This window comes from Lutjanus erythropterus, chromosome 9 (genome assembly GCF_056507025.1).
Source record: "Lutjanus erythropterus isolate fLutEry1 chromosome 9, fLutEry1.hap2, whole genome shotgun sequence".
Taxonomy (NCBI): domain Eukaryota; kingdom Metazoa; phylum Chordata; class Actinopteri; order Lutjaniformes; family Lutjanidae; genus Lutjanus; species Lutjanus erythropterus.
This window is the reverse complement of record NC_139325.1, coordinates 26716081-26739595: the sequence shown is the minus strand read 5'-3', so window position 1 is coordinate 26739595 and position 23515 is coordinate 26716081. Positions and strand designations below refer to the sequence as shown.

General features: G+C 37.5%; 1 protein-coding gene across 2 annotated transcripts in view; it reads right to left on the bottom strand.

Annotated features, from left to right (window-relative positions):
* The window catches only part of gabbr1a (gamma-aminobutyric acid (GABA) B receptor, 1a), a 128096-nt gene that overhangs the window by 88250 nt on the left and 16331 nt on the right, over nucleotides 1–23515 (bottom strand). For both annotated transcript variants that reach the window (XM_084726934.1, XM_084726933.1), the window contains exons 5-6: nucleotides 18173–18358; nucleotides 15854–15871 (exon numbers count right to left, since the gene is read on the bottom strand). In XM_084726934.1, coding sequence (XP_084583060.1) covers nucleotides 15854–15871; nucleotides 18173–18358 — 204 coding nt within the window. The remainder of the gene's footprint in view (nucleotides 1–15853; nucleotides 15872–18172; nucleotides 18359–23515) is intronic.

Here is a 23515-nt window from a genome sequence, read left to right as displayed (position 1 = left end):
ACGGACCTCAAACCCCGCAGCCCGACTCATTTCTGTGCATTTCCAGCTAACGCATCGCTTCTTGCTCGCAATCAATCAGGAATTTTGGACAGCGCGTCCTTTACTCACGACTTTTATGCAAGAATGGGAAAATGACGCGCGTATTAGATGCTGGAGTCCGCGCAGAGTACGTCAGCCGGGTCAGATGAGAGTGGATCGAGAGCTGCAGCTAGAAAACAAGAAAGAAAAATACACGACTGGAGTGTGAACTGACTGAGAGCTGATGCGGCGGAAATAGCAGGCTACATCTCCCTCGTAAACGCAGCCGTATTCCAACAGATGAAACGATTTGCCGCGGAAAAGCAGGCGCGCCAGAGCTCTGCGTCTGATCCACTGCAGCACCGGCTGGCTCAGTGTGTGTGTGAGAGGAAGAGAGGAGAGAGTGAGGCAGGACTGAAATGTATGCTGAGAGAGAGGGAGAGAAAGAGAGAGAGAGAGTGTGTGTGTGTGCGCGCGCGTGTGTGTGTGTGTGTGCGAGCGAGAGAGAGAGATGAGTGGTTGGGAGGGGGCTCTGGGCAAAAATCCTCCTCAAAGATTTTCTAATGAGTTACACGCTGAGCTTAACTTAAACACTACATCCATTCCACCAGAGTCCTACACGACCTCATATTGTCGGATTTTCTCCTTCGCGTTCGGCTTCTCTCTTTACTCCCACCACTTGCTGCAGCTTTACTGGCTGACACTGTTGGCCAGTGCATCCGCAATCGATTTCTGATCAATGCATCGATACAAGTGGGTGAAGAAATTGTGGCCTGACCTGCAGGGTTAACGGCCAAATTCTATTTAACCCTTAAATGGGCAAGCACATATACATACTTTGGAAAAATAATTCAATGATATTTTCTAAGGTATCTAAGATAAAATAGCAACATTGAAATGTTTTTTTTTTTAAGTGTTACCTTAAAATTTCCAATATACACTCTATATCTATAATATACTCATTTAGGGTATAATATTTTTCATCATTTTCATGTTTTTTAATAGTTCAAGTGCAACTTTTAAATATTTTTAAACTAATTTCATTAATTAGCCACTTTTTTTTTATGTTTTGCATGTTTTGCCCCCTCCAAGTGAATATGAAATTAGTATTTTTGCAGGTCAAGAGGTCAAGACAGGGATGAGCCATGTGGTGAAAATCAATATCAAAACATCAATGATGAATAATTTTCTGATGCTGATTAATGAAATGATTTGGCAGCAGTAGGAATGTAACATTAATCATATTCAAAGATGTGAAAATGCCTGAATCTGTTCTGCTGTCCTGAAGTATATTACTCAACCCATCTCATAACAAAAGTTCAATAACTCATATGCTTCGTTTTAAGAGTAAAATAACAACAATAACAATTCCAAAAATTCAAGGTACGATAATACCATGATGATGTTTATAAAAAATTAAAATAAATAAAAACAATCATTATCATCAACAAAAATCCCCAGTGATTATATTATACTGTCACAATTCGATTCCACTTAAACCTGCCTAACAATTATATTAAACTTCACATTAACATCAACATTAAAACATTAACTAATCATTGAACTAAAGATGAAACAGTTTTAAAATTCTGATTATTACTGTGATTACAGTGACTAAAATGATCACAGCTGAGGAGCTGTTTTGTTAAAATTTGCTCAAAATATTGAAAAAGCACTGACACACACTGAAATCATTTCACCAAGTTTAAACTGAAAACTCAATAACGATTTCAAATGGCGTCATGTTCTTTGTGATGTCAATGTTTTCATGAATGCAAAACAAACCCACTGTTGTGCCTGTGTCTCCAGACTTTTGCTAACTTTGGTCAATGCAGAGTTTTTCACACCATGATGATCAAACATGGTTTCAGTAGTAATTAAAATTTGAAACGGTGACACATAATGAATTTTAGCATGGTTTATTGTGAAACTGGTTATGTTGGAATTGCAATATTATTTAAATTGCAATGTGGCCAAGTGCAATATCCAAATCACAGACCCTGCGATTATTTGATAAAGGAAAAACATGTGAGAAAACTGCATTATAATGAAGTACTGTAGTGCTGCAGATATTCCCTGGCCTAAACATCTTGTTCTCCAGATGTAAGAAAAGGTGTTTGTTTGGTACAGACCCCAAAAATCTTGCATTATTATTATTTTGATAGATTTTCTTTTCAGTAAAAATGAAAATTGTGATACAAAAATGATCGTTCTCACTACTTGCATATCGGAATTGCAATTTTGCAATCTGACTTTTCTACCATAACATGCAGCTCTCATTTCATCCCAAACTGAAACACGGTAAATAAAGGTACTTACAACATAATGCTGTTTAGCATAATTCAATCAGTGGACCTTAAATTGAAAGTCTGGAGGATTAAACCTCTGGGGACCATGAATGTCTTTGCAGAATTCAAATCAATACATCTAATATTTGTTTAGAGTGGACCAAAGCTGTGTGTCCAACACACAGACTGTCACTGCCGTCCCTAGTGGAGGCACTATTGCTAAAAAAACACTGATTCCACTCTAAGGAGCTGAACAATCAGACAGTTATTTACCTGCTGCTGAAACAATGGTTACATATAACCTTGACATCTGGGAAATTTTTAGTAACACCCAGTTTGAGCCTGGTTTTAGCCTAGACGCCAAGATGCTGTTTGACCTGCAAATCAATAACTCAATCCTTATTTGACTAGGACACCCGAGCAGCGTGCACCTCTGCTCTGTAACCACCTCTGCTCATCCACAGTCCATTTCATTTCTAACTCCCCTCCATGGCCAAGTCTATAAAATGCTACAGAAGCTGCTTTGAGAAATCAGCGAAAAATGTGTCAGGCAGTATCAATCATGGCTGACTTTATTTGCTTTCATTTCAACAGTGGAAACGGTGATGTAGTTAGTGTAGATAAGAGAGAGACTAGACTCCCTGCACACCTGTTTCAACCCTCTGTTCACATCCAGCACAGTCCCAGCAGTATCTGTAACTCTGACACACGCAACAATACACACACACACACACCTTCTGACACATAAACATGTATGCGTATAGAATCACACACATTCATGCGTTCCCATGCATCGTGGAAAACCCTTGGAAAACAGTTGACTGATTTTCCAGTGATGGAAAACATGGAAAATTAGCAAAAATGTTAAATGTCCTGGAAAATCTCGTGTTATCCTGGATAGTCATTTCAACATTCTCCTATTTTCTTAGAACTGAGAACTAATTAGCCCACAAAGCATCATTTTTATGAAGCTGTATCTACCAGCATCATTTGATTTCCCAAAACAGATAATACTGTCATTATGTTCAGGATCATGTTAACATTCAAATGGTATCATGGATGAGAAACACTGTGAACGTACCTCTGTGTCACGTCACATTCTAGCAACTACAGGTTTGATGGCTTGGCCTAACGTTACTACAACGTTGTCCTGTACTCTTCAGAGCAGAGCCGGTCCATGAAAAGCTAACTTAGCTAGTTACCAGGAGTAATTTTGTGACTTTTTTGCCGTGACAAAAAAAAAAAAAAAGTCACATTAAAAATCGTGTTTGCTACTCTACCCGCAGCTTTCAGCTCCAAAAAGTAACTGGAAGACCTCTGGATTCAGGCTATTTTAATTGTCTTTAGTCAGACTTGTAGCTACTAACTAGCCAGCTCACTTTTACAACAAACCCCTCTGACCTTCATCACACACATTACCCATAAATCCAGGGAAGGCTCTGCCTGTAACACAGGAGCAGAGGGTGTGTAATTAAAGTCCATTACTTAAGCAAAAGTACTAATATCCCACATTGAAAATACTCCACTACACGTAAAAGTTATGCATTCTAACTTAACAAAACTGAACTTTACTAAGGCAAAATTACGTGAGTATAATAGCAAAATTTACTGAAAGTGTCAAATGTAGCATTACTCATTATGTAGTAAGATTATCCTTGTCAGTGCTTTACTATTGTATCTGATGTTTCTGGATTAATACACTGCTGCCTTAATGTGTGTTGCATTTTACTGCTGTAGATAGTTAAGGTTGTGCTTATTTGAGCTACTTTATATACAGTTGTGTACTTTATTCTACAGCAATACATCATATTCAATGAGATCATCATATGTTTCCACTATTTTTGAATTAACACTATGTTGTTGTAAAGAAAATGTGCATATCGAGCCTAAAAATATCTAGATATTACTTTTAAACCATATCGTCCAGCCCAAACATGACTAGTAAAGGGGCTAAAGTTCTGCATGGTGTGATAAACTGATAAGAGTCGGTAGCAGTTAATAATCTTGGCAAACTCGACTTTAACTTTGAATGGTACATTTAGGTCTGTAAAGTTCTGTCTAGACTTGTCAGTAGATAAAATTGTAGGCTACTATCTGTGTTATTGTGTTATTTGCTTTCAGGCAGCAATGGTTAATATAAGAAAAAGGGGATTCTGGTTATAAATTAATAATAATGATACATTTTGTTTATATAAAATGAGAAAATGATGGAATTCTATGAAAATACCGTAAAAAGAAATGGGAAAAATGAAAGTAAGAGGAGGCAGTAGCAAAAGTAGTTGTAGTAAAATGACTAGTTTTTGCCTGCATAATGAAATGTTTCTATAAAACTTGTTCTCTAGTTACAGGAGTGAGTGACGTAATGCAGGGAAGTTCAAATCAGACTTCCATAGAGAGGAACATATTAATGTATGGTGCGATCTCTGTCTTTCATACCAGCTAGATGATCACTGAAAATGTCCTGGAAAATTATCTCGAGACAAGAGTGTGAATCCTGACAATGGCCTTTAAGCCTTTATAGTTAAAACTGAGTAGTCATTCAGCTGGTAAAATGAATTTGTCTTTGAAGATGCATCTGCCAGATCATTTAATACCAACCTATTCTTTGAGGAACGTTATAACTAAAGGTTAACTTGTTATCTAAGAAAAAAATAAAAAGCCATTGTGGTGCCAACAATACTTTTTGCCATTTTCAATTCAGCCCATTTGGATTATTGACTACGCTTTTATTCTATTTTATGCTCATGTTTTTGCAGTTCCTGTGTAAGCGCTCTAATTGCAATGTAATGTTAGTGATAAAGTTCCCCTTTGAAAATTACTTATTGCAGCAATTGAGGAGAAGACCATTATTTCTCCAGTCTAAATTAAAAACCCTCTGTAGTTAGGCGATGGAATATGACTATTATATAACCCTGGTTCATTACCCAAATCTCATTATCTGGATATCTCCATGTAGCAGAGAGCTATTCAGATCCAGCTGCTAACAAGCCCTCACAGGCTGAGGTGAGTGTAGTGATCATCGGCTGGCATTTGCCTTCCACTTCCACCTCCTCATCCTCGCTGCCACCCCGTGACCCATCCAACGCACTATCAATTATTCAGCTGTGAACTTTATGTGCTGTTTCGCTCCATAAGCCTGCAGCCAACACAGGCAAGACGCACCAGCATCGGGCAGTACAGTGTTAACAACCCCCATTGTGGCAAATGCCACATTCAGAGAAGACATTAGCTGTGTGACACAGCCTGGAAAAGATGCAATGGAGACATGAGTGCTGTAACATGTTGCTGAGCGGCTTTAATGAGGGTCTTGTACTGTATATTTGTGTGTCTGCAGAGTGCACACTGGGCATCCTTCAGGATAATGGCCTGTTTCTCTCTTGGCTGATGTGTTAGTGGGAAAATACTGTTTCGAAAGCCCCCTTTTTAACACAATCCCCAGATTACGAACTCGTCCACCTGCAGAGCACATTTTATTCAGCGAGGAATCCAAATCATTGTGAAAATGCTCTCACAAAACATATTGCGCAAAATCAATCAGACTGGTTCAGTTCCCTTGACGCTGATGTTTTGTAGACGTAAGGTTTTTCCACACTGCTGACGGTCATATTCTTTGTGCAGAGATCAGACTTTGGTCAAACAGTATTTCAAAGTACATTTTCAATAAAGTTAGGAGGAAAGTGTCATCTGAGCACACACTGCTCACAAAACGTAGATCTGTCACAACTGTCAAACCGGGCAGTGCTGATAATTATGGATTAAGAGTCTGTTAATACATTGCCTAAAATGTTTTAAGAAATATAAATTTATTTTTAGTTTACATTTGTACTTGAAATATGAGCAATATTGTGACTAGGCAGCTGCCATTTTGGCTCTGGTTTCCAACGGAGACTCCTGAAACTCAGATGAAACTGTGAAACTAGCCAGTGCTGATAAAATATGAATCAAAATGATATTCCTCTAGCGCCTATTTCGCACCAAAAACAATTTCAGAAACATATTTTGGTGTACTATTTAGTTGTAATATGAGACACATAGTGACCAGGTGGCAGCCATTTTGGCTCTGGTTTCCAACTGAGACTTCCAGCACTGAGATGGAACTGTGAAACTAGGCACTGCTGGTAAAATATGTATCAAGATTGTGCTACTACATTGCTTATTTCTTGCCTAAAATGTTTTCAGAAGCATATTTTAGTGCAGTGTTTAGCTGTAATACGACATACTGTATTGTGACCAGGCGGCCGCCATTTTGGCTCCGGTTACCTCCAGTTTTCACCAATTGAAAATGAATGCAGGGAGAACTAGAGGGACTTGCATGCACGTACATGCTTGAATATACATGTGCAGCCATCCCAGAAAAACAGAGAAGTTTGGATAACAGTACCATCTACTGAAGCTAAATTTTGTATACTGCACCTTTAACTTTGCTTGTAGAGACTCAAGCCTCATTTAGACATTAATATTACAGTATTATTGGTATGACAATTTACAGCAGCATAAATGTTGGTCAGCAGTGCCAGAACACTATAGATCATCTTGCAGTAAAATCTCTAACTTCGATACAGTATCATCATTACATAATTTGTCCAGCAGCACTACCTTGTTTCCAGCCCTCTGCAGCAGCGCAGTTATTACAGTAATATATCATGCCTGAGTATCAGGGTGGAGGAAAGTTAAGAATAAGAAGTTCATTGTTCAACTGTAAATATTCTGTCACTAGGGCATAACTTTATATCAACATTTGGTAAGCACTAGTGTATTATTATGAATATATCTATGAGAAAAGGAACACTTTCTGCTATATCACTATCAGAATTTATTGACTGCCAAAACAGCAGTATTCATCAGTGTTAAAAACCCATTACTGCCATGTGCGAGGCTTAAATTCACATTCCCATCAGGTGATGTGGTGTGTGAATAAATCATAGCACACATGACCTCAATCATTTTTTAAATTCTCAACTTATCATTTTGGGGCCACACCGACTCTCACAGCAGCTGCTCATGAGGTGCTAACAGATTGTATGTTTCGACATGATGTGATACTGTTCAGATGACACAAAGATAAAACCAGGTTTAAACCACGGTCTGGGTGAACACTCAGTTCTGATCGGCTGCGTAGTGTCCATTGATTTCCGATAATAAACTAAGTACTTCATATGAAAATATCTGTTAACCATTTTAAATTAATGCACTGGAATGAGTAACCACAGCAACAGGGACGCAGTCAAAGCCGCTGTTTAGCTCGCAACATATTCTAACACAGACAATTAGCAAGCTAATTACAACAACAAGTGACTTCAGCATTTCTTTCAACCTATTTAAAGAATATGACAACTTTGATGACTGGTAGGCAGCTGAAGAAAGAGAAGTTAAAGAGAAAAGGGTGAAAGAGTGAAACGCTTTGTGCAACATGTTAACAGCTGGAGAATTAAGTGCCTCATCCTCTGAACACCACAGGATGATGATTCTGGCACACAAGCTGCCAAAAGTACACTGCTCCTCTGAACTAGGGCTGGAAAAAATATCTAATTGCAATCACTTGGGATGATATTGCAGTTGTAATATGATCTGCAATATCAGAGCAAACAATAATCATTATTCTCATTTTCATTGAAAAACATATTAAAATGAGTATGGTCTAATTTTTGCAGGGATCTGTGCAAAACAAAGATCTTTTCTCAAGTCTGTAGAATATGGTGTGTAGGCCAGGATGACTGCAGCATGACAATAATTAAAATGGTATTTGGACACACTTTGACTCCTGTGGTATAAAAAAACAGTTGGCCATATTGCAATTTTGATAAAGTTTCAAATAATTGTTCATGTCACATCGTTCATCCAATAATTCCTGATAATGTACACTTTGTCGGGCATTATTTTTCACTTAAAGCACAGCTAAAATCCCTAATATACCCAACCCATCTTTTAAAGGATGAGGTTGGCAATATTTTATTTTATTTTCATATTCTCAGCAGACCTAAAGACCAAAATATACATTGAATTGATCCAACCAGACTACTACATTGTCTATGTTAACAAAGTCTGATATATCTTATTCCTCTGTGCCAAAGAGCTCCATAGTTGTTAATAAAAGTATTAATAACAGATGAGTGAGCCCTCAGGTGCCTTGATGATGATTAACACACGCTGCAGTTTATTTTGAGTCAATCCCACATACACTGTCCTGCTGCTGTAAATACTCACTAGTGCACCAATTGTGTTTTAATCCACAACTAAGTCTCCAACAATTACTGTTTTTTTTTTATTCCTGTTTGAGTGATAGTTTCGTCTTAATTAATTTAAATCACTATTGGAAGTTAATAACATTCAGGTTATGTTTACTCACAACTTCCTTCCTTATTGCCTGACATTTCTGTCATGACATGTCTGGTGTTTTCCCAGAAGTTATAGCAACTAGCGGCTAGTAGGAAATGGGACTCCCTAAATACTAAGCATTGTAGGATGTAGGTGTGGTTTTGCAACACACTGCGCACTTCAGCAAACTCCATGACCAGCCTGTAGTCTGAGTACATATACAATACGAGTGTCAGTTCATTTAATGCATAGGTCAGTCCCTCCAGGATTTCATGGGCTGTTTTTGTATGTTGGAATGTTTTTGTCATTTTTTTGCAATGGAATTGCAACCAAGTAAAAATTATAATTCATTCAAATCAAAGGCAACTCGTTCCAGGGAGAACAAAACTGCACCCTATTCTGAGTGTTCGAAGTAACCTTACCAAAAAGGCAGAGGATTACAAAAATTCATATCCTTATTATCCACAACGAGGTAAAATCTTTTTAGAGCTCAAACTCAGTCAAAACAGCACACAATTATAAAATAAGAGTGCACAGAGAATTGATGAATGTCAATAACAATGACAGTTGTGTTCATATCAGTGCCTGTGACAAACATGTATAATGTTTGCACAGGGGGCTGCTATGATCGGCAGAAATCCCAGGAAGCAGCAATGATCGGTCAGATTTGCAGAAAAGTTGCAGAGTTTCAACAAAATTGGTTGCACTGGTCAAATTTCCATGAACTGTTGTGATCACAACATTGCAATGTCTTGGAGAGACTGATAGGTAGTATGAAGGCATACAAACTATACAATCCATGTTTTCCTGTAATTTGTGTGCTTTCACATATGAAATAGAAGTTTATATTCTGCCTTGTAAGCCCATTTGGCCCAGTCATCTATTGATATAAGATACTTGCTTACACAGACCCCCCATCTGAGTAGATTTTTGTTGTTGAACATAATTTAGTCCATCTAAATGTCATACATGTCGTACATACTTCCTGCATAATGTTACAATGTTCAGTTTAAGAATTTTAAATGAAAACACACAAAATATGAGATAACTGAAATGTAAGATAAATAAGTTTTGACTTTCTTATATTTTTGTCTCAGTATCGTCACAATCATGCACATACCATGATCATCCATGATTACCAGTAGTTACAAGCTCAATCGAGACTGAAAATTCTTCAGAAACACCGCAATCACGGCTCCAAACTATTACGAGGAGAGGTGCAGATCAGAGGGAGAATATTTCAAGCTGCTGGTGTTGAAAATGAAGTGGACGACAGCGAACTTGCGCTGGTGCTAGTGGCTACCACGCAGCACTAAATAAAATAACATCAAAAAGATTAAATGGACTATTTTAAATGTTATAATCTAAAAGTATAATACACAGAGACAGTACATGTACACACGTTTATATGCACACACACATAAATAAAGAGTCTTGATTGAAATGATGTTAGCTTATGTTCTGGTTGTTTGCTGCTTTGTTTGAATTTACTGTGTACCTGTGGTTTTTTTATATTGTACTTGGAGAAAACTGAAACTAGAGATGTAATCCAACTGCATATGTGCATACACACACACACACACACACACACACACACACACACACACACACACACACACACACACACACACGCACACACACACACACACACACAGGGTAGAGCAGACACAGACAGGAGCAGGGTATTAACCTTTCTCCCGCTGAGGAGGCAGTAAGTGGGTGGTGATGGCACATGGAGTGGAGAGAGGGAGAGAGCGGAGCCAGAAGGAGGTCAGTATTGTGACAGTAGATGGAAATTTCTATTTGAGGAAACAGTATTCTCTGCTGCTTTGTTAATTATGTGTTTGTCAAAGTCTGTCTGTGACATTTGGAAAAGTTTTTATCAGCAACTTATGGGATTACTTGCTTAGAACTATATATGGAGTTCAGCAGGGTTGTGAAGGTTACTTTAAAAATATATTCTGGTAGAATTACTGATTTAAAAATGTAATCAGTAAACTTCGATTATTTTTGGATTGCCTCAATACCAAATGGTGAAATTGTTGGCCTTAAATGATGTTTTATGCTCATTGTAGGTTTACTAATTGTTTGTCCGGACAGTCCTTCTTTTGTGTGCTGAAATTAGGTAAATATTGACATTTAAATGTACTTTGTTCAGTAGCTATTCAAGTTTAACATTCAGACTTAAAGTAAACTGACATAAGTAGTATTAAGTAGTGGTAGTGGTATTGGCAGATTAGCTAGCTATAACTGGATTTCTGTGTAGCTAACATTAGCAGTTGTATAAGCAATTGTATTAAGTGTTTTGATGCACAATAATTGAGATGCACATGTGATGAACATATTGTAACACTAATGTGATGCTGTATAAGCTAATGATGGATATAAAGCTGGTGTCAAGGGCACTAGCTAATGGGGATCCTTTTTAAATAAATAAACTGGCAGTTGGTCTGTATTGCTAATGTTAGCAGTAGCTCTGTGTAGCATTTGGTCTGTGCAGTTAACACTGGCGATATGTCCGTCTAGCTAATATTAGTGGTTGGTCATTGTAACTAACATTAGCGGTTGGTCTGTGTAGCCATCATTAGCTAGCGGTTTGTTTCTGTAGCTCACGTTAGCTGTTGGTCTCTGTAGCTAAAACTGACAATTGGTCTGGGTAGTAAATGTTAGCGGTTGGGCTGGGTAGGTAATGTAAACAGTAGGTCTGTGTAGCTAACATTAGTGGTTAGTCTATATAGTTAACGTTAGCAGTAGGTCTGCGTAGCTGACATTTGCAGGAGGTCTCTGTAGATAACATTAGTGGTTATCTGTGTAGCTAACGTTAGCGGTTGGTCTGTAGCTAACGTTAGCAGTTGGTGTTTCATATAAATGTTTCCTTAAATTAGGTCATGGATGATTACATTTTGACAGATAAAAGCAGAACTGTCACTTTTTTGTGATGTTCTTCCTCTTTCCTAATCTAAAGACAAAACGGTGTTGAAACTTCCTCCCAGTAAAGCATTTTTCCACTACAGGCCATGATAATGAATTGACTTTAAGATGTGCTGGTTTCACTGAGACCAGAGTGGTGTTGTGAGAGTTGTAAAGTGTTACAACGTGTGTTCACTACAGGTGATAGTACATTGTTCTCTATGTTAAAATGCATTTTAAAATTGTAATCCTGCTAAATAATCCCCATTTTATTAAATGTAACTGTAATCTAATTATGTTTTTTTTAATCTTTAACTGTAATGAATGCAGTTTCTTTTTTTTATCCTGATTATTTAATCCTGTTGCATGTCATCTGTTGCTCCCCAAGCCTGGAGTTCAGTGCTGTACATTGTACACGTACACATTTAGTATCTGGCTCATGAAAGGCGAGAATAGGTCTATGCCTAATTCATTAGGGTAACGCTGCAGTGTTGTGAGCCTTCCAAGGATTGTTGCAAGTGTATGATTCAATATCTGGCCAATTCCTAATGTGGTGACATAACTGTGCAAGAGGGTGAGCCATCCTGCAACAGTAACAAATGTATTCATCATCTTTGCCAGGGATCAGATGAAATGGCTGTACTCGTAGATGTTTTGACCCTTTATTTTTTGCAGGGAAGGCTGGCTAAGCACATTAGTTCGTTTTCAGTAATGACTTACTGCAAACTCATACAGTTTCACCCTCACAGCAACAAGACCCACAGTTCTAACAACTCTGCATGTCGAGCTGAATAAGTGAGCTGAATATTCCGCACCTGATTATATTTATACCTGCATGGTGACAAACCCACAGCTATACCTCTCATGCCACCAACTGCTCGCCTCTTTCCAAATCCCTTGTAGTCTTAGAAGAGGGCAGGAGCAGAGCAAAAAACGATTAACAACAAAAAAAAAAATCATTAAAACTTTTAAATTTCAATGAACTAAAGACATAAGGAGGTTAGTTTGGATGAGTTGTGTTGAAAATGCTACCTCACTAATGACGCTTATGTGCAAATTAAATAGTCATAATCTTCTCTTTCAGTGCTTTGATTCATAAAAGAAGGATTTGCTCAGTACTCAGGGATAAAAAAAATAATGTTCCTCGTGTAACAGGCTGGAGAGGAACTGGGGAAAATGCTGTCAGCCCTGTAATATGTATGTGCTGTGCTCTAATATTAGATATGAAAACTAATTTCTTTAACTGAGTTTACAACTTCAAATACAATTAAAACTATAATCTCGTTTCTCACAGTTGAAAAAATATTTAATTGGACAAGTTTTTCAAAGAAGAAAAATCATTTATCACAAGAAGTCATATTTTCCCTGCTGAGGATTTTAACCACACAGTACAGACAGTCTTGTCTGTACTTTAGGCTGCTGCTGCCCTCTTGTGGCTGCAGCACACATTGCATCTGCAGCACATTATTGCAAAGCCTTTATTGAAGCAGAATTTAAAAGAGAAATTTTAATATATTTACTGCAATAATTTATAAAAATGACCATGATATATAATCAGAGATAAAGGAAACAGTCTAAATGCTCACTTCTCTAACAACGACACTGCTTATATATGCCTGTTTCACATTAATTAGAGTTGAAATTAAAGGGTAATTTCACCACAAAATAAAGAAAATACCTATTTTCTCCTTGGGGTGTAGTGCTGTTTATCCATCCAGATGGTTTTGTTGTGTGTTCCAGAGTTTTGGAGATATCGTAGTGATGTCTGCTTTCTTTCTAATATAATGGAACAACAATTACTGTTGAAAAATGCAAAACTATCTCTTGTAAGTCTTTCCAAAAGTTTTGACCTGGTTACTAAAGACAATCCACGGGATGATGATCCATAGGATTTCAGATTATTTAGTATACCATCTATGGCTCCAACTCACTATTATGACCGTAGTCCTAATTTTTGCACAACTGCCACATATTGTTCCTTTAATGAAAAGATCAAAGATCTGTGTCCACAGTTACATAGAAACAGGCAGGTTTAATGGTTGCCCTGTAGATAAGAGTGTTTGTTATGGGATCTAGATGAGATTGATCCAGGTGAAACATTTCATGTGTTATTATTAATAATTATGTAATGATTTATGAGCTACACTTTTAGTAACATGTCCCTCATTTATGTTTTTTTTTTTGGATGGATAATTTTTAAAAAACACTTGAAAGGCAATGTTGTTTGTGGCAGAGTTTATATGTTGAGCTTAAGACAGAAGACAGTTTCTTGTTTTTCACCTTTTTATTTTTTTTGCCACACTTTATTTATTAGTTTTCACAATTGGAAAATAAACATGTATTTAATGATTCATTCAATTTGACTTAAACCCCTCTACTTAAAAGAGAAATATCTGAGTTCCTAGCATTCAAAAAAGGGTACTGCAGTCTAAATAGTGAGCTGGAGCCATAGATGACATAATAAATCCCTGTTTAACATATAATGTATGGTTGAAGCAAGCTGTTTCCTCCCACCCACTCCTTCACAGATTCAAAGTTAAGACAGGTTGTCTCCAGTAACACTGAACCTACATGAGTGAAAGACGAGTGCAACATAATAATTTGGCAATTATAAGCAAGGATGAGTCCTTCTATGTAAGTTGATCAGCTGTTTATAACCGTCAGTTGTCTGTTAATGTAAAGCTAAGTTTGTTTTCCTGAAAACAAAAGCTCACTGCTCTGAATATAAAAACTCTGGAGTTTGAGTTCAGTGGCTGCCTGCCAGACCCCATTAACATATTATTCAATTTAACTGTTATAAATTACTGCTCCTTCTAAATGAGTATTCATGATTTTTTACGACTCATAAACAGACACTTAGTGTTCTCATTAACCGAACATTCAGCATTAACTGAACTCTGTAGCGTTGTTGTTGGAGAAGCCAGTATTTCAACTTGGCACGTTTCCTTAATCTCTGATGACATTTCATGGTCGTTTAATGATTTAGTACAGTAAATACACAACATATTTCTCCTTTAAACAGCCTGAGGTAAAACTTTTTAAAACAATTGGTGTCTTTGTGCTCAGCATTAGACATAATCAGTGAATGGGCTCATTAGCCTACTAATATAGATGATGATCTTAGTGATCAAAGACCCATAAACCCAGAAGTAACTTGTGTTGCAATAAATTCAGTGTTGCAGTTATTTTTATATATATATATATATATATATATTAAAAATGATCAAAGGGCTGGATTTAGGTCATTAAAGGGCCACATCCAGCAAATGCACTGCCAGTTGAACAAGCCTGCACTACAGCAACTGCATGTTTTAGTGAAGCCATTCTGAACCACTGGGCCACAGTCCACTGGAAGGCCTCAGAGCGCCACCTAGTGGGCCCTGTGGAGGCAGTGGTGCTGCCAAAATGTTGGGAGGGTAATTAATACCACATCAATCATGACACATCATCACGTAGAAACAAACGTGATAGCTAGCTAAGGTTCCCTCAGATGTAGTGACACACAATGCATCAGTTTTTTAAATGAAAAGGTGAGGTGTGATGAGGAAATATGACCATGAATACATGTGGGTTCATAAAGTCCAACAGCATACTGAGCCAAAACTTGTGTTTAATGTAGTGAAATCCTGTCACAGTCCAGTTTATTTCTCCTTTTTTTTGGTCATGTTATGTTTATCTCTTATTTATTTGGAAAGGTGATCCTCGGAAATGTTTCAACAATCAGAGGTGGGTCTTTAGTTACAAAAGGTTGAGAATAACCATGAAAAATAGAAATTTGCCTACGTTATGACTTTTTACTATACTGTGATAACATGGTAGAGCTCTCACTTTGTTTGACCAAAAAAGCAACATGTTACAATAAAAACTTAAAAGCACAGATAAAAGAACCAATAACATCAGAGCTTCACCAAATTTGAAGATATATGGCAAGATAAACTGGGTACTGCCATCGTATGGACATGGTTCAGATTTTAAAAAAAAATCAGACAACAAGCAGAAAATGATTATCTTTAAATCATGTCAGATGACAGTGGTTATAAGTGGTTTTGTATTTTTCTAATTTTATTCCATTTTTGCACTTTAAATGTTCTCGAAATACCTCTGTACCACATGAAATATGTCCTCATAATTAATACCCTTAAGTGAATATTAATGGTTACCTTGCAGTTGTCACACCAGTGCTTTACCCTTGCAGAAAAATTTAGATTAAATTATACAGTGATATAAATTTTAGGCCATACGGTCTGTGTTTTACTGTCATATACATCCTTGTATATGACAACACAATAAACATGATGATAATAAGAATGATAAATTCTTACCCGTGTAGTTTCTGTCATCTTTGGCCAGCAAACACAAAAAAGAAGGGGAAAGAACGGATGATTAAAAAATAGTTAAATAGAGGGAATACATTATTCTACTGCAGCATAAAAATCCTGGTGTTTTCCAAGTAAATTATTTACCTTTTATGTATAATTTGTAATGATTTGGTGCAGTGGAGCTCAAAATTCAAATTGTTTCCCTCCACTAGATGGCAGTGACACTACATTGTTTGTCTCCTGAGAAATGCACTGTTGGTTTGAGGCTGAGGAGAAACCCTGATACATATTATGTAATCCTGTGAAATTTTATAGGCATGTCACAAAATTAATGCAATAAACATTAAATCTCTTAAAGTCATATATTGTAGGTGCCATAGAAAATTGTATAGTAACCACATCAGAGGACATTATAAGTAATTATGTACAAATTTGAATGAGCCACAAAACATTTACACATCTTCTGGATTTTTTTTTTATTATACAATAAGTAGCCTATTTTCAGATGCCCAGTCCAACTGTGCTGATAATTCCCTCTTTCATCCCTTTTAATACTATCATTCCCATAGCAACTTTATTGGTTGCCATGCCAACTCCTCTGATAACCAGTTGGCAATCTCATTTCTTTCAGTTCTTCGTTTCATCTGTGTGTTTTTTTCTTAAACCGTCATTTATTTGCACTAATTTGGACAAATCTTTTTCAGACAGTAGATGTGCCAACTGTTGTAACTGAGAACGCTCCTGGGTGTCAGTGAAATCACAAACATCCACTCACGCTCCCATTACAATATTCATTGAGCATTTATCCTGCGTGCAGTTAAACACGCGGGACATCGGGTTTTCACTTGTATTCATCATTTGTTTTACCTGCCTGTGCCAAAGGTACGCACTGCCCTCTGTGGATTACTCTCTGATTGGCTAGATCATTTATTGCCTAGCAACCGTGCATCACCGTTGGGAGAGCAGGTGTTTGTAATTATCTGTCATCTTTAAAGCCTTATGTTCCCATTTTTGTGAGGCAGGCTGCAGAAGATAAGTGAGCCGTGTCTGTGTGATTAAATGGCACAGGATGTGTTCGATTTATCTGATTACAGTGAGCTTTTCTGCCAATAAGAATCAGTTGTTTAGATAAATTTACATTTTCATTATAGATTAATCCACAGATTATTTTCTCCTTCTCCTTTAAAGGAGCAGTGTGCAGGATTTAGTCGCAGGTACCAGCGAGCTTGCATACTGCAAACATCTTGTCTCACCCTCCCCTTCCCAGAGGACTCGCAAGTAACTATAAAATTGCAATATGGCTAGGTGCAATATCCAAATCACAGAACCAGAACCAAATCGCAATTTTCTGAAAAAGGAAAACTTTTTATTTGGTACAGACTTCAATAAATATTACATCATCATGATTTTAATTTTTTTTTCAGTGAAGATGAAAATTGTAATGCAAAACTGATCATTTCCATTAATGAGATGGAAATTGCAATTTCAGTCAAAATAATCGCAATATGACTTTTTCACCAAATCATGCAGCCCTAGCTGCACCTAACTACGGCTTTTTATTAGCAAGAATTTGGCCATACAATATGTATCACGATACAGGAGTTACAACTCAATATGGTAAAAAAGTCACATTGCAATTATTCTGACTCAAATTACAATATGGTTCTGGTTCTGTGATTTTCAGGTGATTATAAACTAATGAAAACATACTTATGAATATTATATTCCGTTTCTGACACCTTCAGCCAATAAATACATAAATATATACTATATGTCTTTGAATTGCTTGTTTTTATCTAATCAACTTAAAGACATTTGGCATCATACATATCAAAGAAAAACATCATCACATTTGAGAAGATGGAACCATTTTTGCTCGGAAAATTGACACAATCATTGAAAAACATAATAATCAAAATAGTTGCAGATAAATTGTCTGCTTATTAACAAATTAAGTGACGAATTGTTTGAGATTTAAAATAAATACATGGTAGATTTCTTTGCTACTGCTTGTTATGATGGATAATAGAAATTTAGCTTGTATCTGAAGCATTTATTCCAGGGTGGCCACTGTGGTATAAGTGTGTCCTGTCACTGACTTTGCACCAAATTTGTCTTTGCTAGCGTCACTACCTCTCGAATGGCTGCAGTGATAATGCAAATGTCATTAATTACTGTCTGTGTTGTCAGTTAGCCTGGTTAGCCTACCGGATCTCCCTCGAGACAATAAATGACATCCCATCGTAAATCACTTTCTTAATTCTTCTGTAATTTGAAGTTAAATGCAAAATCTCATTTAGTCACATTGGATTAGACACTCACAGAGGCAGGTGGGTTTAGGCGCGTCCCACTTGCCCAGTTTAGTGCAATGGCTGATGTTTCTGCCCTCCAGGATGAAGCCGGCGTGGCAGCTGTAATGGAGTACTGTCCCTTCCACTGGCGGCCCGGGCGGCTTCACCATCACCCGGCCGTTCTCCAGAGAGGTCCACACCCGCGGGCACAGCAGCACTGTGAAGGAGAAGGATGCCAAAAGAAAAGGATACAGACGCACAGAGAGTTATAAGAAGGTAAATGCAACAAAAAATGGAGAGTGGCGAATATTTCTCAGAGGCAAATGTGCTTCAAATGTCCTTTGAATGAGGACATGTTATCGTTTGTCCAAAGCATAGTGGGTGTGGCCAAAGAACCAGCACAGGTTGGCTGGTCGTGTCTTAATGGGAACTCCGCATTCGCAAAAGATCTCGTGAAAGTGATCAACCTGAAAGCACTAACATTTAAGGATTTGGTTTTTCACCCTCCACCCTTTTTGAACACCAGCTAATCAGAACACAGAGCTTTTCTTCAAAGTACAAATGAACTAATTATGTTGGTCTGACATGATTCTCCACACACCTGAACAAACAGAGAGGTAAAAAACAGAATACAAATGAGCAGCCAGGTAAAAATGTTTTGCCAGCATTAGAGCCAGAGGCGAATTACTTCTCCTCCTTGATCAGCTTTACCTCTGAGAAATGTTTGCACGTGTGCATCATAATGTACTATTTTCAGGTATTAGACTACATAATATATAATACAAACATGATGGATGGAAAAATGGAACCATAACTGTCCCAGAAACCCTTTTCACCCAGATAAAATAAGTAGGTTTTTGTGTTAGTTACCAGTAAGTAATTTATTAGGTTACACCTTAGCCCACATTTGTGATGTTAGCTTACTATGTTACAGCCTCCATATAGTTTAGGAAATGTGTTCTTGGTTTGATTTCATGACAAAATGGCCAAGTTCTGGAATATAATTTGTTTAGCTGTCGAGTTTGTTGAATCTTCCCTCCAGCATGTGAGCACATAATAAAACTCCAATCTGCACATTGCAGCTTGTGCTCTTACATAAGCCGGAGAAAACAAAAAAGAGAATGTACTCTTGGGAAAAATAAATTCCACTGATGTTAAATGTGAGCCGAAGGAACAAAAACAGAGATATAACAGGGATTTGATTGGATCTCTGGCCTTATTCTGAGTATTTACAGAGGGACTGTAGATGTGATCTGAGTAGAAATTACATTTTTGTCTCCTTTTTTTGCGTTTTCTGTGGAACTACAATATGTGGTTGTATTTATGCTGCTGACTGTCTTGGCCAGGTCTCCCTTGAAAAATAAGTCTTAATCTCAATGGGACTCGCCTGGTTAAAGGTGCAGTATACAACTTTCAGCCTCATTAGATGTCAGCAAACAAGTATTTGTTATTTAAAGATATAGTGGAGTATAATAGTGTCTCGATCAGAGGGTGAAGTCACACTCCCTCTGTGTGTGTTGTTATCTGAAATTCTCTGTTTATCCAGGATGTAAGCTAATGTATGTGAGTCTCTCTCCACTACACTAAAATATGAATTCATATTTGATCAACACTGCCTAGTTTGACGGTTTGATCCGAGTTTTGGGAGCCAGACCCAAAATAGCGGCTGCCCGGTCACAATCATTCATGTATTACAGTGAAACAGTAAACTAAAATATGTCTCTGAAAACACTGGAGATGATATGTAATGCAATCTTGATTTATATTTGATGAGCACTGCCTTGCTTAATAGTTTGATCTGAGTTTTGGGCCTCATGCAAGAACATTTTCATATTCTTATCTTTTCATATTCTCGTGCAAACATGCCACGTCAGATTCAACAAACGCTTGTTAACTTCAGATAACTTTGTTAATGATCCGCCTGTGTATTTGAGTGCGCGTGCATGAAACTTGTTAATTAGCATAATTAACACCCCAATAATACCATTGGGTGTAACTTTACAAGCTCTAAGTTTGATGTCCTGCTTTTATTTTCATTTTTCATTTCATTCATTTCAATTTTCATTTTAACAGAGTCAGCAGTGAACGGAAAGAATGGAAAAAACTAATGCTGTTAATGCAGAGTTACCTGAGGGTCAGACTGTCACTGAAATATAACTGAAATGTCTCGATATGAAAAAAAAAAAATGCCTCGCCACAGCGAGATGATCGATGACTGCAATGGGAGGAGGAGGACAAGGAGGAGGATGAGGAGGAGGGTGTCAAGGGAAGTTTCCATCACAGAGATTCAGGACAGAGCGAGTGAGTTCCCCTGGACAGAGACTTACTGATGATTGGCTTCATGTGTAAATTTATATTATAATTTAAAATGCAGTCAGGATAATGTTGACATAATTATGAGGTGTATTTTTTTTTCAAACTCAAAATGTCTTCAGATGAATGAAATATACAGTCATTAGTGAAAAACTTAGGTTTGGATAACAGTAGACTGACTGCACATGACTCCTACGACAGGTCTGGACTTCGTAAATTGTGTTTGTATCTGCAAGAAAACTCAAAATCCGAGAAAATTGGTGAATGCGACAAATTCTCCTAAATCACTCGTACACTTCTTCGTCTGTATCAGTTGTTCTTGCATGAGGTCCAGTGTGTTCAGATGACACTTTCTTTTATTTCCAAAGAGTGAAGGAAACACAAAAACACAATTGTTTTGGTCTGAGATGCTGGTGGTCTAATGCATAATGCTAATGAAGCAGAAGCAGTAAAATGACTCAAAGAGAAAGTTCACCCAAAATCAAAAATACATATATTTCCTCTGGCCTGTAGTGCTGTTTATCCATCTTGACTGTTTTGGTGTGAGTTGCAGAGTTTTGTAGATATTGGCCATAGAGATGTCTGCCTTCTGTCAAATTAAATGAAACTAAATGGCACTCGCCTTGTGATGCTCAAAGAACCACAAAAAAAAAAAAAAAATACATTTTAAAAATTCAAAACCAGTGTCTCTTTTCAGAAATCATGACCCAGTTACTCGAGATAATCCACAGACTTTGTTGTGAGCAGTTTCATGTGGGAAGTACCTTCTTCCTGCAGTTGAATCTACCAAAACTACTTTCTTTCTACTGGAAATAAAATGGTACCTACATGAAAATGCTCACAACAATGTCTGTGGATTATCTTCAGCAACCAGGTCATGATTCTTGGAAGGAGAAAGTGGTTTTGAATTTGTATTCATGCTTTTTTTTTAGCACCACAAGCCAAGTGCCATTTAGTCCAGTTATATTGGAGGAAAGGCAGATATTTTCATGGCCGATATCTCCAAAACTGGGCAAATCACACCGAAAAAATCTAGATGGATAAAAAGCACTACAAGCTAGGGGAAAATGTGTACTTTTGATTTCGGGTTAACTTCCTTGTAATGTATAATAAAAAACACTTTAACATGTTCTTGAGCTGTAAACTAAAGGATATCACTGTGATGAAACACATCAATGCTAATGTTAATATTGACATTTCTTAAAAATCTGCATGCAATTTCATGGGCTGAAAATGGCTCAAAGCACCAGCTAATGTTTTAAATCATACTGAACTCTGCAGGGCCAATGCTGAGCGTTTGGGACTGCTCTACATCATGAAAAACATCTGAGTATGAGTCTGTGAAACGGCGATCGATCTTAAATTTATGCTGATCGAGACCCATCATTCATGGGAGTTTGCACTAGTCTTGCCAACCCTCTACTTAGTATCAATTTTGGTGCTTTTGATGACTATAGAAGCCCCACTGGACTGCATTTGTTCCCTTGTATGAGAAACAGCAGGGCTATGGCTCCATACTGACACGACTCTGAGCACACACACACATACACAGCAGGGAGCTGTGAAACTCTCTGCTGTGTGTGTGTGTGTGTGTGTCTAGTGTAGCTTAGCTTAGCTCGCTACAACACAGGTACAACATTGACACTTTTTCAGAAAGGAGCCACAAATGTCCTTCTAGTCAAAGCTCCAGCAGTGTTTCTCTGCAGACAGAGGCCTTGGCGATACTGCTGAAAAAACTATCACAATAATGAAGTTTTATATTGCTCGATATCAATAATCATTGATCGTATAGGTCGTGACTGATGACATGTTGTGTACTCCAAAGGGTGAAAGTGGCCGAAGTGATAAAATAAGTGTGTTGCATTATCGCTGGGCGACGTAGATAGAATCAAACAAGTACCTTGATATCGATATTGCAACAATATTATAGATATGACTATTAATGCTTTCACAATATATTAACACTAGGGCTGCAAATGTTGTGCATTTTTCCTTAACCAGTAGTTGAAAATACTAATAATTGTATAATAACTATAATAACTTTCCCCCCCTCATTGTAACTTGAAGTTTCCACATTCATCAAATGCCTCAGCCAGACAAAACAATATCAAATTAGGCACACTGACAGCCATTTCTACACTACTGACTAATTCTAAAGACATTTCAATTGGTTAAATTCTTCACAGCCATTAATCATTAATCATTAAACACCCCTAATTAACACAATGAGACATCTGAGAAATAATCAGTGATGTGGATACAAACATCAAATGGGTAAAGGCAAATAATTAGTAGAAGTAAGGTCAGAAAAGTACATCACTTTACTTTTATACAGCCTTATATGTTATAACGATATCCAAAATCTAAGATTTTATCTAGTTTCATATCACGATACAATATGCGATATATGGCCCAGCCCTTGTCTGACAGCAGCTGCACATGGTTGATTCGCTCTGATTACTGGCTGTTCACTGCTGCACTGAGCGCTGTTACCTCCCGCGTCACACACTACGTTGCCAGAAGGCCACGCCCACTTACAGTGGTTATCTGTACACCAGTACCACACCCACCTCCTCAGCCTCACTGGCCAATTTTCAGTATTATTCAAAATTATCCAATGTGTGGAGGCAATATCCAGCAAGCATCAGCCTGAATTATTCTCTGTGGGGGTGTCACAGATAAGTTCACATTTACATTTATTTATTTATATAGCTCTTCATTATGCATGCATATTTAGAGTATGCAGACATAAAAGCTAATCAGCAATCAACAGACCACAGCAGAATAACAAAACAAGAAACCTATTCATAGGTCAGAATTCAAACAAACAAGGTGTGTTCAAAAGCTCTGTTTGGACAGCAAGAGGAGAATTTCACGGAAAATTTGTGTCCACTCGACCAAATATTCAAGGTCGGTCTTTTGGATGTGACCGGCCTGCAGATCAATAACTCTGACACTTTCCAGTCGATGTTGTGACTGGTTTTAGTGTTTACTGCAGAGATGAAAACAGCAAATGAAGTTAGCTGGTGAACCTTTGAGTTGAGATTATTTTGTCGTCCAC